Source organism: Nyctereutes procyonoides, unplaced genomic scaffold, assembly GCF_905146905.1.
Source record: "Nyctereutes procyonoides isolate TBG_1078 unplaced genomic scaffold, NYPRO_anot_genome, whole genome shotgun sequence".
NCBI lineage: Eukaryota > Metazoa > Chordata > Mammalia > Carnivora > Canidae > Nyctereutes > Nyctereutes procyonoides.
In genome coordinates this window covers 33,989,077-34,005,652 of record NW_026575160.1, presented here as the reverse complement: position 1 = coordinate 34,005,652, position 16,576 = coordinate 33,989,077, and the positions used below count along the sequence as shown (strand labels likewise).

Sequence of the window (16,576 nt, the reverse complement as noted above, 5' to 3'; positions counted from 1 at the left end):
CAGGCCCCGAGTTCCAGAGATGGGATGACCCGAGATACGCGATTTGGCTCCCACCCCAGAGCACCCTGGGCGTCCTTTCCCTGTTAGACTCTACCCTGTACCGGGAGGCTCCATTAGGAGCTAGAAAAGTCACGAATCATTTCAGACTAGGTGTAAGGCTTGCTCCCCTACTCAGCTTGTTGTTTCACTTGTAGTACCCGGTCCCCTTCTCTTGTCGCTGAGAAATGTGAGCCCCCCCCCGCCCCCCCGTACACTCCTGTCTGTAGACGACACAAGCCACCAGGATGAGCACGGCACCACGTGTGCATGAGTGGGAGAGTAAAGCTGCCGCGCTGTCATACAGACTTTCTTTCATAAAACGTACTCTTCTGAATTTCTAGGAGGAAATATTTCTGTATTTGTATCCTACACATTGGTAAAAAAAAAAAAAAAAAAAAAAAAAAAGAAAGAAAACATTTTAAATGTTTGTTCTTCCTTGTACCCTTGGGCTCCTTTTCCTCAGTAAAATATCCTTGTCCATTCAGGCCCTGTTTATGACACCTTCCTACTATATTCATCTCTATTTTGGGGGGGGGGTTGCCTTATTTATTAAGAAGACGTGAAAAGAGATTTAGAAGGTCGAATAAAGAAAATACCGACTGTTAGAGATTTTATGTGTTATTTTTTCACTAATGGCAAACGGTACGGAAAGGGAAAAGACAATGTGTTGGCCATCACGGTGGAAGTTCATGACGCTCTTCATGTTTCCTTTTTCTTCCAGCAATGGCTCGGCAACATCAGAAGACCTTTTTTGGAAACTCGATGCACTGCAAATGTTTGTCTTTGATCTACACTGGCCAGAACAGGAATTTGCCCACCACTTAGAGCAAAGACTCAAACTAATGGCCAGTGATATGATAGAGGCCTGTGTCAAAAGGTAGACCTGTGTTTTCAAGTTGCTGCTTAGTACGCCGGCGCCCAGAGTAGCACTTGTCACCAAGTATCTGCTGTATAATTGTCACAAGAAAGGTGATGTGAATTTAGGCATAGACCTAAATTCTGGGGCCTCGTGTAACTGATAAAATCGGCCCGAAACTGTTTTCCACGCCTCCTAACACTGCCCTCGTCCCGGATAGTGATCGTTTCTGTTGTGCTGGTCGTTGTCTCTCTGGGAATACTGTGCTTTAAATCCCGAGGCAGTAACTGCCAAGACATACGGAAAAGGCCTGTTAAGTACTTTATACGTTATGCGCTGTGTCTGCGTGCTGTGAAGTGGCACTGCAAACCCAGATTAGGATCAGGGCCGTCACTTGTTCTGTTTTCCGGTGTTCTCTCTCCATGTCAGATGAGTTCCAAGCATCCAGTTACATTCTTCAAAACTTAACCAGAAATAAGTGATGAGGCTTAGAATCCCCCAACTGTGCTTTCATTTCTTTGAATAGTTCTCACAAAATCGGCTTTGTATCTCTAATTAACCAAGCATCGTTTTTCCCATTGCCCCTTTACAAGAACAATGGGGGCAGCATATGGGAATAAACACCGGTTGGAGCGATTGAATAATCCTGAATTCTCCAAAGTTAAGGAAAATACAGCATTTAGAATAATGTTTAATGGCTTCCTAAGGCAAGGCCAGGAATTCGATTATATGATGTTTTTTTTGAAAAAAGTCACACTTGTCATATGTGGTTCTAATGTTTCAAATCTCTGGGTGATCTTTGGATACTTTAGCAGAAAACAATTCCAAATTGCCTGTTGCACAGTTTCTTTCAAACACCCATCTACAACTTCAGATATTTGAAAGAAAACCTAAGTGACACAGAAGAAGTAGACATTCTCTGCTGTACATTAATTATGATGTTTTAGAGTTTTCCAGACTTGTACATTCATTTATTTATTTACTTACTTACTTATTTATTTATTTATTTATTTATTTTGGTAAGCCTCACACAGAGGATTTATTCTGCTTTAATGCAGAGATGCAAGTGGCTTTTATACTTGGAAATCAATTCAGGCAGTTAAGTAAAACCAAGAGATTTTTCCATAAAACGTCTTACACTAGATGTAACAAATGGCTTCCTTTGGGCAGAGATACTGTCTGCATGACTGCAGACGCTGTTTCATACAAAATGCCTCCCCAGTCTTTCATGAGACACCTGATAAAGAAGAGCAGCCCACCCCCGGCTCCCAAACTGAGGCCGCGCTCCTTATTTGCATGTTTTAAATTAGCATCTTGTGGTGTTGATTTCACTTTGACTAAGCAGGTGAGACGTATTTCAGAATTTCTTACTCTGAATTCGTGTTTCAATGAATAGAACAAGAACCGCATTTGAAATCAAGCTGCAAAAGGCAAGCAAAACAACTGACTTGCGCATTCCGGCTTCTGTGTGCACAATGTTTAATGTACTCGTTGACGCCAAAAAGCAAAGCACCAAACTTTGTGCCCTGGAGGGAGGACAAGAGGTAAGTGAACCGAGTGTCCCACAGGGACGTGCAGCACAAGGTGCCCCAGCTGTTTCCAGGCTCTCCCTTGGTTAGATTGAAAGGCCAAGTTCCTCAATAGAAGCGCTTGGTCTTTTCTTCACTATAATAGCGGACTTCATCCCCGGCTCATGTCACTTTCTTCTCCTTTCTATGAACACTGCCCAAAATTTTACAAGTGGCAGTTGAAGCTTTTAACAGCTTAGGTGTTGTGTATTTACATAAACCTTGCTTTTCACAAGCAAATAAGAAAGCTAGAAAGCTCCCCGCTTTGTTTATACAAATCTAGAGTATCCAGAGTTTGCATTCAAAAAACAAGGCACAGAAAATAGCATGTGAAATATTTTATTCATACAGAAGTTTCCGTGTTTTAAAAATAAAGTAGGAATGTGCTTTAAAAATTAGACTTCTTTTTTTAAAATGAATATCCCATTTTTTCATTTTGATTCATGTTTTGTTTGGTTGTATATTCTGAAACACACTTCATGTTATCCCATGATTTCTTTTTGTTGAAAGTGACGTTTGTGTGAAAATGGATCTATTTTTCTTAGATTATCTGTTGAAATTGACATTGTGTTGCCACTTTTCTCATTGTAATTACTTTTTCATCATTTTTTTTACTCTTCCCTTATGTTCTCCTTCATTGTCTTTTTTTTTTTTTTTTTCTCCATGGCATGATCCAGTTTGGTAGTCAATGGGTAAGTCTCTCTCTTTTATTTATTTTTTTTGTTTGTAAAAGCACATTTTCACTTAAATTATTATTTTTATAAGTGTACATTTTTTATTTTCACCTTTTCCAATTAATGTAATTAATTCCATTTTCAGGTTTATGTTTTCTGTGTATGTGTAGAACACTGACAGCTTATTATAACATAGCAATACGCAGAGAGACATTAAAACACCTATAAATACTTACACCTTAAATAATGTCAAGAGAAATGTTTCTTCCCTATTAGACTGCAGAACCTACAAACTTCTCTTAGATTGTTTAAGGATAAGATTATTTAAAAAGAAACAAATTCACCCTCCTTTTTAAACAACATTCAAAATTCAGAAGCAGAGTGATTATTACTATTTCAAGGTGCATATATCTGTAGTATATACTTTGACTAATACTAGAAAAAATTGGAGTTCTGGATGACATATATCAGGGCACCTCCGAATTTGAGGACCGGGAGGCCACTGCTAAGGTCACTTCCTGCAGAAGAACCCAGTTGTGGATTTCAGTAAGGTAGGTACGCGCCCAGCAGCGTACAGTCTTGCCTCCCGCTCATGGCCTGGGCAGTAACCAGAACCAGGGGCAGGCCTGGGTCAGGAGCCCTTCCTCTTCCCCACACAAGGTTGTCTTGAATTACTACCCAGAACTTCAGAGGAACATGATATGAAAAGTCGTATGCATACAAAACGGAGTCGCTCTCATATATATGTATATATATATAAGATATATATATACACACACATATATGTGATATCATATATACATATATGAATATATATCATATATGTATATATGTGTATATATATTTACATTTATATTTATATATCTGTTCTATATATATTTGTGATAAGCCAAAGGGGTTTTTATGCTCTATGGATCTGCTAAATCTTACAGGTCTTACAGTTGCCACCTAGGAATACAAGTCAGGGTGACTCTACTAAGCTAACAATTCTCATTCAAGCAGAAGGGCTTAGGTAGCTCTTAGGTAGCTCTTAGGGGATGACAAGGTCCACTATTTACAAATTTCATACTTATTTAACCCAGATACAGACACTGGCTATTTGGCCATAATTTATGCACATGCACATATTTCGTTCTTTGAGCAATTTCGAGGGGAAAAGATGTATTTCTAATACCATAGCACATACAACCTAACAGATACATTAAGTAACCAATATGTGTTATAGAATGTTCAGTAATTATTCTCTGAACGCCTGCAACGTGACTTATTACCTCTAATTATCTGACTGAGGAAGCAGCTGGCTTGGATATCAGTGGCTCCTCTCTACTTTTTCATGTTTTTACTACAGATGTGAGCCTTTGATGGTCTACCCAGAAATATTGTCTTAACTCTCTTCACACGTCCATCCATTTCTCATCAGGTTTATAGGAACATCTTGCCTCTTCCCACTGATACTGGAATTTACCCATTTGCTTTTATTTTAACATGCATGGCAGTACCTGACACATAGCAGGCACTGAGTAAATATTTTTTGAATGAACAGACTGATTGGTCGTCACCACTCTAAAAATCCTCCCCTGAAAAAAATAATAAAATAAGTAAAAAAATAATAATAAAAAAATCCTCCCCTGTAAGAAACGACTCTCTCTAGTACCTAAAAAGGAAAACAGGTACACGCACAAATGCCAAAGCACTGTTGCATTGTCAAATGATCCTTAATATTAACAGGTAGATGGTTTTGAAAAGTATAATCTGCTACTGTTCATTATATTTGCATCTGTACCTTCTCACCAGAGACAATTAGTTCCCCACAACTTTCATGCAATTAATACAATTCAAAATGTGCAGGTGTCAAACCCATTAGCAACTATGAAAAGTGGTAAATAAGAATTTCAGTGCAAAAGAAGGATTTTTTGCTTTGCTTTTTAATCACCAATACATATACCCACATGATTGCACAGGGTTTCCCTCTCTGCGCTTGAGGTAAGTTTTGGAATTGTTGCGAATTAGCAAATACTTTACATGCAGAGGTGAGCCAGTGGACCTCATTCTGCAGCAAGCAACAAATTAAAAACTAGATTATCACACAATTGGGAACCTTGTAAAATACCTGCTTACCTAGATAAACCTAGTAGGGATAGTTGCCTCAGTTGTACTGAGAGACCTCTCCAGAGTCCCAGGAAATTTGTCCTATGGCATTGCCGAGATAAAACTTTCCCAGCTCCTTTTCCACGAGGCGGCCCCTTCCCTGCTCCTGCGTTACGGCTGTTTCCTCACGTGGCACGTGGTGATGCAGACGTGCTCAACCGCAGCCCAGAATGGTGTCTAATGGAGTCATTAGTGAGCCAATGATCTGCTCCTGTGACAGCTGTGTGTAATGAGTCAGCAGTCTCAGGCCAGTTCCTCGGGGACAGATGTTGAGACCACAGAGCCACCAGTGTTTAGATATCATTGTTCTCCACCGACTGCATGGGTCTGAGGTAATTCTCGGCCCTCAGCGCCCCTGCATCTGATAGGAGCCCATCCATTAAGGGTGAAAGCACAGTGATGGAGGCTCCTTGTGTAGGATTCTCAACGACAGTAAAATGTTGCCACCTCCAGACCTAACAATTCAATTCCGTTAAAGTTCTCCCCAAGAGAAAGACCCAAATCTTTTAAGAATGCTGGGTTGTGCTGGCATTTGATTAGTCTTCGTTTCCGGTGTGGTGTGTTTACATTAGCAGCAGTCAGATGAAAAGAGAGGATAGGTACCTGGGGGGGGGGGGGGGGGCAGGCTTTCAGACCCGCGTCTGAGCTCTCAATTCCCTGGGCTCCGCGGAGTGAGAATTCCTTACAGGTTAATCTTGATTTAGAGTCCGAGTCATCTGCTGGAGAAGCACAGACCCGTTGCTTTTGAGGGCAGATGTAAAGAGAATTAGTTTAAGAAAGGGGCTGTAATTTGCCAAAGCCCTGGGATGTAGGATTATCGATCCAGCTTGGAATATTCTGATAGAAATTGTATAGGTTCTTATCGTTGCAGACAAAAACTTTGCAGATTTTTATCAAAAATTCAGTCTATTAATCCCAGTAAAATATCTACCAGTTTCAGGTTAGGTAGCGTAGATGTCTGTGCAGGCAAATCCTCCTCCTCTCGGTGCCCTCCTTTGGCGTATCTGGGCTGTCTTTGGGTGCTGTCTGGACCCCCTGATGAACAGCTCTTCCCGCCTAACCTTCTGTCACCTCTGTATGGCATATGTGAATTATTCTCCTTGCAGAATGTGTATGTAAAATACGGATTCTGAGGCCACCTGCCCACTCCCCTCCCCAGGGCCTCCAGACCACCTCTGACAACTGTGTAGCCAGAGGAGATTCTGGAAGTTCTCAGCAGTTTTAATATTAGTGAAAGCCCGAGCTAATCAGATAAGTTTACAATAGCAAAATGTCACATCATAAAAACCTAACAAACCTTACGTTGTTTGGGTTTGCCCCTTGGGCAGTACATTTACTCTACTTTCTTCCTTTTTAATTTTTTGTGTTCCTCTCTCCGTCTCCTCCCCCTTTCCCCACTCCCCTCCCGGCTCCCTCCCTCCCTCTCTCCTCTCACTGCTTTTGGCTCAATCAGGTGTCAAAGAAAATAGTCTGAAGGTGAATATTATAGGAGAATTTGATGGCTCCTGGGGTCCATACCTTTCCCTGCCTCTTGATAAAAAAGGGTGTGAGGAACCTCTTGAGTGGCTCACCTCGTAAGATGTGTCCAAATCGATCCAGTCTAAAAGTTTAACATGTAGAAGCTCCACAGTTTTATGTCCAGTAGCCTTTTGATGACATTTGATTACTTTTGAGTCAAAAGATGACTCCATGGCAGGGGTGCTCAGCTGGCTCCATCAGCAGATCCCGTGACTCTCGTTCCGGGGTTTGTAAGCGTGAGCCCCATGTTGGGTATAGAGAATAACTCAGCAACAAATCTTTTAAGAAATGAAATATAGACACACACGGAACATACCAAGTATATATTTAAGAACATGGAAGCCCTCAGAGGTCTGGGCACCTGGGTCCCCGTATGGCCGATAGCACTTTCCAGGAGAGAGAAGAGAGAAGAAGCCCGACGCCTGTATCCCTTTCCTGTTCTCCCCCAAAGAGGAGCCTCGTCTGGTATCTCACTTCCACCTGCTGCACAGACACAAATTTGGAGGGAGAAGGATGTAAAGAGAGAGTAGCAGGGAGGAAGAGCCGGGCACAGCTCGTTGGCATAGGCTCCTAACGCAGGTCAGGCTCCCGCTGGCGCTGGGGAGCCTTCCCAGCTATCTCAACAGGCAGCCAGGGTCTTTGGGCTGTTTCTCTTCTCCTTTGTTTTTCTTTATTTTCCGCCCCTCTTCCTTCTCTCCAGGATGTTCTAAAAAAGCCAAGGGGTCCACACTACTGTGCTAGAAATCCACCCTCTGTGTTTCTGTTGCTTCTGGAGAGCACGGGTTTGAGAACCAGGAAGGCCCTTTTTCAGGAAGACAGACACATAATTCTTCCCTCTAGGAGAAATACCTGCCTGGAAAGTTCCATATTCACATGTGTGTGATTAATTTTAGACCACAGATCAACACGCACGTATACCTGCAGAAAAGAGAATTGACGTGCTCCAGAATTATGCTTCCCTTTTTCTTTATGCAGGTAGATGGCCACTTGTAACTGTCAGAGCCTGTGGGGGGATCACGCCCGTGTATTCCAGAGCAGACCTAAGTTGGTGTTTTGTTGTGTATGAAAACTTTGAGACATGTTTTCAGAAGAAAAAATAGCCTTCAAAAACTTACATCCTAGGAAACCATTCATCCAGCAGCTGTTAAGTTGGTCTAATGTTTATACTGACCTGAGTACTTTTACTCTGTGCATTATGTTAGCTGTTCCAAGAAGCCTTGAACCATCAAGATAGGGTTAGTCTTTACAAGTCACATTTTCTGTGAAGTGGCTATTGGGGACAATCGGCTGTCAGATAAATGCTTCTAAAGCAAGAATTACTGTTTAAATGAATGTGCCTCCACACACCGCAGAAGCCAAAGCTCCTGCTAATTTAAGAATGCAACTCTCCAGTATTCTCTAAAGAAAGCAAAAAAGGAGGCTTTCAGGTTTATTTTAAATACACCTTTTTTATATTTACTTAAAGGCGTCTTTTTCATGAGGAAGCAGTGATAAAACTATGGGGAGTGAGTGCTGCCTCATTATACCTTTTATGGCCTATTAATTTGTTACCATCTATTCACCTTTGTTGATGAAATTTTAATTTTGCCCTTGCTTGAGCATATTGTAAGAATTGTATAAACTGCTGCTCCGTGCGCTGACAAAACGGTCCTTTTAGAGTGAACAATTGGGAGCTCATTTTATTTCTAGAGCACATTTAAAATAACTTATGAATGAGAGTTGTCAGACATGAAATGCTGTATTAATTAAATCTTTTTCTAGTCTTTTTGCTTCTCCAGCTAAACCAACCCTTTAGAAAAATACGCGGCCACCTTAATTATAGAGGAGAAGACAAAAAGTATCCTTCACATTCCTCTGCCTGAATAAGAATAAGAACCCAATTCATCTATATAATAACCCCATTAGCTGCTTAACTCAACAGCGCACATGGGAAAATTTTCAAACCACAATGTAAAAAGTGTTGATTGGGTGGATCGTTTTCAAGGTTTTGTTCTTCTAATGTTCAAAATGATCATTTTAAGTAAATCCGATCTGTCATAACTGGGAGCTTTAAAGCATTTATGACTTAGAACAAAAGTTTTGTGTCCACATCAACTAATGCATCTTTGTCTTTTAACATCCAGCAACAATACCATTCAAAAATAGATGATTTGATCGACAGCACCGTAAAAGAAATCATTTCGCTGCTAGTCTCAAAGGTAACGTATTATTTATTCACCTTAAGTCAGATTCGAAAATCATTTTGCTGAGCATGTTTGGGAAAAAAATCTGTCTTATGTTTCTAAATACCTAATGGAGAAACAGTAGTTTTAAAAATAGCTGCGAGAAAAGTTCAGATTCTAAGAAGAGTTCCGAACAAAACATGAACACTCTTTGTCAACAACTTTTGATTTTTTTTGTTTGTTTACAAGTCATCTCGGCTTTTCTTGCAGCTGTTGGCTTTTAGAAATAACTCTGTCTTCCAGCAAGACTTTATTATTTTACATTTATGTCCTCTTTCTACTTGTCTGTTTGGCTGATTCAAGCAGTCACCAGTCGTTGAGTGTAGCCTGTTTGTTGGGATGCCGTTGGCGAGGCTCTAGAGCTGGTCGCAGGTGGACGGAGGAGGCGGGCAGGCTGCGGTCCGAGGTTCTCCACTCCCAGCGGGCCCCCGCGACTTCCAGCTTGATGCCGCACGTGTCTGTGACAAACCCTACGGCCTGTAATTGTCTAAGGGATGAAGCAAAAATGAATATCCCATTGAATGCCTTAGATGATTTGCCGTCCCACTGAGGTCACAGACTGCCGTGAGCGACACTGGAGATCCAGGGCTGACGGGGAAGAGACGGAGACTGGAACGCAAGACAGAGAGGGGTCCGGGTGGACGCGGTCGGGGGGACGCCCACGGGAGCGGAGAGAGCCCGTGCTCCCGCAAGGCTTGGTCAAAGAACCCCCGTCAGGCTTCATGAAACCATTGGAAGAACGTACGGAAAGCAAAGGAAAAAACACCCCCAATTTAATAAACGAGGGACATGCTGTTTAGAAAAGAAAAAAAAACAGGTGCCCAATAAGCATGAAAACGTTAAACCTCATTCACAATTTGAGGCATGAAGAAAAACTACAATGAATATGCCACTTTTTCTAGCAAGTTTGCGTACGTGTTTTTAAACCAACACTTGGTTTTGGAAAAGGTGAGGTGGGATACTCCCGTCTCCCGTCTGCAGGAGTGTAAACTGTTACGGCCTTTCTAGAGAGAGAGAGAGCTTGGAACTATATGGAGCGCATGGATACCCTCTTACCTAAGAACTGTTTTGTGGGTTTTTTCCTGCTCAGAGAGATGCACAAGGTACATATACATTGATAGGGTTGCAATGACTTCTAATGGAAATGTGGAAGCAACTTTAATCTCTAACGTGAAGGGAACGGTAAAGTAAATGACGGGGCATCTATGTTAAGAGACCATGGTTTCAGGGACTATTCATGATAAAGGAAAGGTTTCCTAATATACTAGTAAATGGGAAAAAAAAAAAAAAAAGCTTAACATTTTAGAAATGTAAAGTATGACCTGTCTTTGCATCACATTGGGAAAGGACAGGATAGACTCCGAAACGTTGGTAGAGCCGCTCTGGATGATGGGGTCAGGCTGGAATTTGGAGGCAGGTAGATTCTTTGGGATTTCAGGGGTTCTTTTGTTTTGTTTTGTTTGTATTTTGCAAATTCTTTGGTAGCAGGTGTAGAGATGGGAAATAGCCACCAAGATGCAGTTAGAACAGCCTCACCCCTCCAGCACGTTCCTGTTCTCGTTACTTCTCCCACCACGAGGATGCCTCCCGCTTCACCCAAAGTGGAAAGGGAAGAGGCTAACGGGAGACGCGTCCGGCACGTGGGGGAAAGGCGAACCCTGGGGAGCGGAGCCCCAGAGGAGGAGCAGGGGCTTGCAGCACTGCACAGAGGCCGGCCCACGGGGGAGTGGAGGTGACACGGGACCGCCCTTGCCTGTGAGTCAGCCGGGGAAGTTTAACCGGGCGGCCCGACCCCATCGTCACGCTGCCCCCGTGCGGGTTGTCTTGTGAGTCGGGGCCTCCCGGAAGCCCGTAAATTGCCCGATAGCGCGCAGCTGGTAGAGCCTTAAACAGACAGCGAGGAAAAGGGACCAGGGCGGGATTTGTGCCGGCGCGGGGAGGGCTGCGTGTCCTCTGCGTTCTCTCCTGGCGAAGGGAAAAACGGACTCTCTTTATGTCAAATACATCTGTTAATCGGAAAAATAGTATATTTGACTCTAGTAAGGAAACCGTGTTGTAGAGATCAGTGCTATTCAGTAGAGCTTTCTGCGGTCTAAAAACACTCACCAGCACCATCCAGTGCACGGCCTTCTAGCCACGCGTGCCCACGGCCACTGGAACGGGCCCAGTGCAACCGAGGAACTGAAGTTTTAATCTTACTTGGTTCTAAGTAGTTTTAACTAAAACAGCCTAATGTAGCTAGCTATTATAAACGGGGTTAGCAGCCTTCGCTTCTAAGAGGCATCCGCAGAGCTCCCCAGCTCCTTCTGCCGTGTGGAAGTGCAGCCAAAAGCCATCCTCTCTGAACCAGGAAGTGGGTTCCCACCAGACACAAATACCCCGTCGTCTCGTCGCTGGACTCCCGGCCTCCAGAACTCTGAGGAAAAGACGTCCGCTTTATGTCACCCAGTCGAGGGCGTGCGGTCCAGCAGCCTCCGGGCTAGTAACGGGGAGACGGAGGGAACCCTGGGTGCCGTGGAGTGGCGCGGGGTGCCTGGAAGAGGGACAGATCGCGAGGGGGGGACCGTGGGGCAACACCGGACCGTGCAGGCCCAGCTGTCTCGGAGACGCGGGCAGGAGGGGGCGGCCAGCGACCCCAGCGGGTGGTTGGGTCTGGAATTCCGAGGAAGCCCATGGAGCCAAGCGATCAACCCGATTATAAGATGTCAACCATAAGGGATGATTCCGGGCGTGGCTGCTACTCTTAGGCAGATGTCCCATAACTGGAAACTCCACGGAGAAATAAAAATCAGCCTTAAAGGGGAAAAAGATAAAGACGCTTCTAGCCCAAAGGGGACTTAGGTATTTTTACTGAGAAGAAAAGAAAAGAAAAGATGATAGCAGGAACGTTCTTGTTCATTGCCTTGTAGTTGTGAGTGATGGGTGATTTTGTGGGCTTTGCTGTTTGTATCCCTTAGGATACCTGACAGCCGCGCAGGACTGTCACTCTTCAAAGGTGCGGCTTCGGCCGCAGCCGCGCGGCCCTGTTTCCGTTCCTTACATCATGTCGCGCCCGGTGCGGGCGGAGCCCCTGGGGAAGCCCGTGCTCCTCCTGCGCAGACTGCTGTGCGGTAATTGACCAGCCACGCAGAGAAGCGGCTTCCCGGGCGCTCTGGGTGAGCTCGCGGCCACCGGAGACCAATAAGCCGCGTCCCTAGCACTGTTACCACTTCGTTGAAGAAGCTGCTATGTGAACAAAAGCCAGCCTTCGTTAATTTCCCCTTTCGTATTTGAAAGACCTTGTCAGGAGTCCCCCTTTGGGAGCTTATAATTTGTCAATAGCGCGTGTTATTTTGGCTCTAAAGAGGAAAGATGTGCGGCGGTAGATTCCTACTGAGTTCTCCTCCTGTCTTCGTATTCCCACTCGATGGCATCTAACTCCCCACACCCTTGGTCATAGGATGCGTACACGTCTTAACTGTAACTTCGTAGAGAAATGAATCTTAAATCCGTAACACTCGCGGGGCGTGGGCGCACGCACAGTGGTAACCGTGGAGGGCCCAGTGGGCGTCGTGCTGGCCCGAGCCCCCACGGTGGTCAGTGTTGGAATCAGGGTCTAGAACCTCGGTCTCGGGCTCTTTCCCTTGTAGCCTGCAGCACGTTCGTCTGTTTTCTCTCCAACTGCTTTGTAAGCTTCTGAGAGCAGATTTGATCCCTGTGTGTCTAGTTAGAGCCTCTCGGTAAAGGCCCGGCGCCTACTGTCGGGCTTCCCTGCAGTGTCACAGGAGCATCGAATGTCACACATTCCTCCTGTTACCTGGTCACTTTTATTCAACTTCTCCAATAGATAGAAATAGATGATAGATAGATAGATAGATAGATAGATAGATAGATAGATAGATAGATAGATAGATAGATTAGATTAGATGGATAAAGTCGGGGAATGGCCAACTATGAGAGAAAGGAACTTGAAGAAGCTTGACCATCCTTTATGCTTCTAAACATCAATACTGAGGTTAGCCTCGGGAACTTCAACTTCTTTATTAATGGTTTAAAGTACCTCACGTGTTCTGTGAAAAGGCTGCTATTACATATTATTTTTTTATCTTAAAAAAATTTTTGTGTGTGTGTGTATTATTTCCAGCAGTGGAAAAGGGCCGTAGGGCTCATCTTCACATGAAAGAGTGAACCTTACAAGTCAGCCCTCCGCTGTCACTTTATTCATTGTGGATTTTTGTGCTGTGGGGGAAGTTGGTCCAGAGATTATTCCCCCTGTTATTAATTTGTAATATTCTAAATACTCACTATAAATGATTACAGTTTGTTTCAGTGTTGGAAGGGGTGTTATCCAAGCTGTCAAGATACGATGAAGGCACTTTCTTTTCATCCATCCTGTCATTCACTGTAAGTATTTGAATGGGTTCTCTTCTGCTGTCTTTTGACTGCTGTCATAGTGCTTATCTAGCAGTTAAGAAAATAATTCTCATAATTATCTCTTCTCCACTTAAGGTGAAAGCAGCTGCAAAATACGTTGATGTTCCAGTAAGTATTTTTTATTTGCTTTTACAAACTGTGTGTGTGTGTGTGTGTGTGTGTGTGTGTAACTCTATCTTAAATAATTACGGTTTACCACAGATTTATTTCAGATCTTTAAAGCAGTGAGTGCCATTCCCTCAGGGAGCAGTTTATTTTCCTTAAGCAAGTGCTAACTCTCATAAGAAGGCTTGACATGGTGATTTCAGTGTCCTTTCTCCGCTTTAACTCAGGAACTCTCGTGGAGATCAAGTCACTAAGAGAACACGTCAGCTCGGTCACAGAGGGTGGTTCTAATACCCCAGGACCGGGTACAAAATGCCTCAGACCATTTACAGAAAAATGCTTACTGTCTCTTCGCTTTATATGAAAGCTGTGCCAGGTTTCTCATAGGAGTTAAAGTAACAATAGAGATGAACCAGTTAAATCAAAGAACTAGTTTTCTCTCTCTCTCTCTTTTTTTTTTAAGATTTTATTTATTTATCCACGAGAGACACACACAGAGAGAGGCAGAGACACAGGCAGAGGGAGAAGCAGGCTCCATGCAGGGAGCCCGATGGCGGGACTCGATCCCAAGACCCCGGGGTTACGGCCTGGGCCGAAGGCAGACGGTCAACCCCTGAGCCACCCAGGTGCCCCAAATAACTAGTTTTCTAAATAAAAATGTAGTATGAATCAATATTCACTTATTTTAAACACTTGGCGTTTTGCAGAATTCTTGGAAAATAATTTGTAACCTGTAAATCTGTTCAAAGATTAAGATACCATGAGCTACCATTAGAAAATTCACAGGACAAATATAATCAACAAGTTACATTTGTAACTTAAATTACAATTATAAAATATGTTACACTTAACATTTTAAATTGATAATCTTAAGCAATTACATTTTGCCTTCATCCTATTATGACATATGTATGATCAAGGCCTGTTATGTTCTGTTTAATCATATATCTTGGCATATGTATCGCTTTGCAAAGAATTTGAGCACAATGAAAATAAAACTTACAAATTGAAACTAAATGGAATATAAGTCGGGCAACCTGGGTTGCTCAGTAGTTTAGCACCGCCTTCGGCCCAGGGCATGACCCCAGGGTCCTGGGATCGAGTCCACCACGTCAAGGTCCCTGTGTGGAGCCTGCTTCTCCCTCTACCTGGGTCTCTGCCTCTCTATCTGTCTCTCATGAATAAATAAATAAAATCTGTAAATAAATAAATACATACATACATACATAAAATGGAATATAAGTAAATAAACGGAATATAAATAAATAAATGGAAATAAATAAATAAATAAATAAATAAATAAATAAATAAATAATAAGAATTTAAGTCATCTTATCTTTGCTTGAGATTGTGCTTGGGTAGCATCGCATCTAGCTTGTCATTATGAACGTTAGTGGTTTAGGGACTGGCGAGCTCTGTATACCAGTTGTAGGTGGCTCTTATTTTTTTTAATGTTATTTAAATTCAATTAACATATAATGTAGTATTGGTTTCAGAGGTAGAGGTCAGTGACTCATCAGCCTGTGTAACACCCAGTGCTCATCACGTGCCTCTCCACGACCCTGTTTTGTTTCCTATGGTTAAGAGTCCCTTATGGCTTGTCTCCTCTCTGACTTTATCTTGCTTTATGTTTTCCTCTCTTCCCCTATGATCCTCTGCTTTGTTTCTTAAATTCCACATATGAGTAAGATCATATGATAGTCTTTCTCTGATTGACCTATTTCACTCAGCATAATATCCTCTAGTTCCATCCACGTCACTGCAAATGGCAAGAAAACTCTTTTTATGGCTGGATAGTATTCCATTGTCTGTGTAGACCACGTCTTTATCCATCACCTGTGGATGCACATCCGAGCTCATTCCATAGTTTGCCTATTGTGGACATTGCTGCTATAAACATTGGGGTCAGGTACCCCTTTGGATCAGTACATTTGTATCTTTGGGGAAAATACCCCGTAGTGAAATTGCTGTATCATAGGGTAGCTCTATTTCAACTTCTTGAGGACCCTCCATACTGTTCTCCGCAGTGGCTCCACCAGCCTGCATTCCCACCAGCAGTGCAAGAGGGTTCCCCTTTCTCCCCATCCTCACCAACATCTGTCGTTTCCTGACTTACTCATTTTAGCCATTCTGACAGGTGTGAGGTGGGATCTCCCTGTGGTTACTTCCCTGATGCCAAGTGATGTTGAGCATCTTTTCATGTATCTGTTGGCCATTTGTATGTCTTCTTTGGAGAAATGTCCATTCACATCTTCTTAAATGGCTCTTATTTTTACTGTGGACCAAATAACCCCCAGATTCATTGCTGCCATAATTATTATAAATGAATATTTTAAATCTTTTTTTCAATGGTAAGTGTACTCTTTAATCCCCAAACCCTACTTCCCCTGTCCCCCCACACCCACCCACCCACCTCCCCTCTGGTAACCATCAGTTTGTTTCCTATAGTTAAGAGTATAAACGGATATTTTTTAAGGAAAAGGCTATGGATTTTCCCAGCTCTGCATAGAGTTTCTTTGGAACAAGGCTTTTTTATTTCACAAATGATTCCCAAAGAATTCTTGGTGTCCTCTTTGTCTTGTACCTAAGAATTAGAAAATCAGCACTGGGCAATAAGCAGAAATAATCACATGTGTAGGGTCTTGCAAAAGCACAGCACAACAGAGAGAAAGGAAAAATTAAGGAGAGTTTATATTCCCTATCTTAAGTAATCGTAGGAACACGTGAAGTTCCTTGAAATTCTTAACATGCTTAGAATACAGCTTTGTTTTTATTTTGGATTAAAAATGGAATGGGATACCATAATTATTTCTGTTCTTAGGGCTTTTGAGGTTTTTTTTTTTTTAAGACTTATTAATCTATTTTTTAGAGAGAGAGTACGAGTGGAAGGGGCAGAGGAGAGGGGAGGAGAATCTCAAGCAGACTCCACACTGAGCGGAGGAGCCCCACCCAGGGCTCAGTCTCATGACCTGAGCCAAAACCACGAGGTGGATGCTTAGCCGACTCTGCCACCCAGGCGCCCCACGGCTTTCG

At 43.0% G+C, this 16,576-nt stretch overlaps 1 protein-coding gene across 4 annotated transcripts in view; it reads left to right on the top strand.

Moving 5' to 3' along the window:
• Positions 1 to 16,576, top strand: part of CADPS2 (calcium dependent secretion activator 2) — a 447,623-nt gene that overhangs the window by 399,070 nt on the left and 31,977 nt on the right. For 3 of the 4 annotated variants that reach the window (XM_055314463.1, XM_055314462.1, XM_055314461.1), the window contains exons 20-25: positions 761 to 916; positions 2,292 to 2,439; positions 3,141 to 3,155; positions 8,927 to 9,001; positions 13,325 to 13,408; positions 13,514 to 13,546. In XM_055314463.1, the coding sequence (XP_055170438.1) occupies positions 761 to 916; positions 2,292 to 2,439; positions 3,141 to 3,155; positions 8,927 to 9,001; positions 13,325 to 13,408; positions 13,514 to 13,546 (511 nt within the window). The remainder of the gene's footprint in view (positions 1 to 760; positions 917 to 2,291; positions 2,440 to 3,140; positions 3,156 to 8,926; positions 9,002 to 13,324; positions 13,409 to 13,513; positions 13,547 to 16,576) is intronic. The other variant, XM_055314464.1, reaches the window with a different exon arrangement.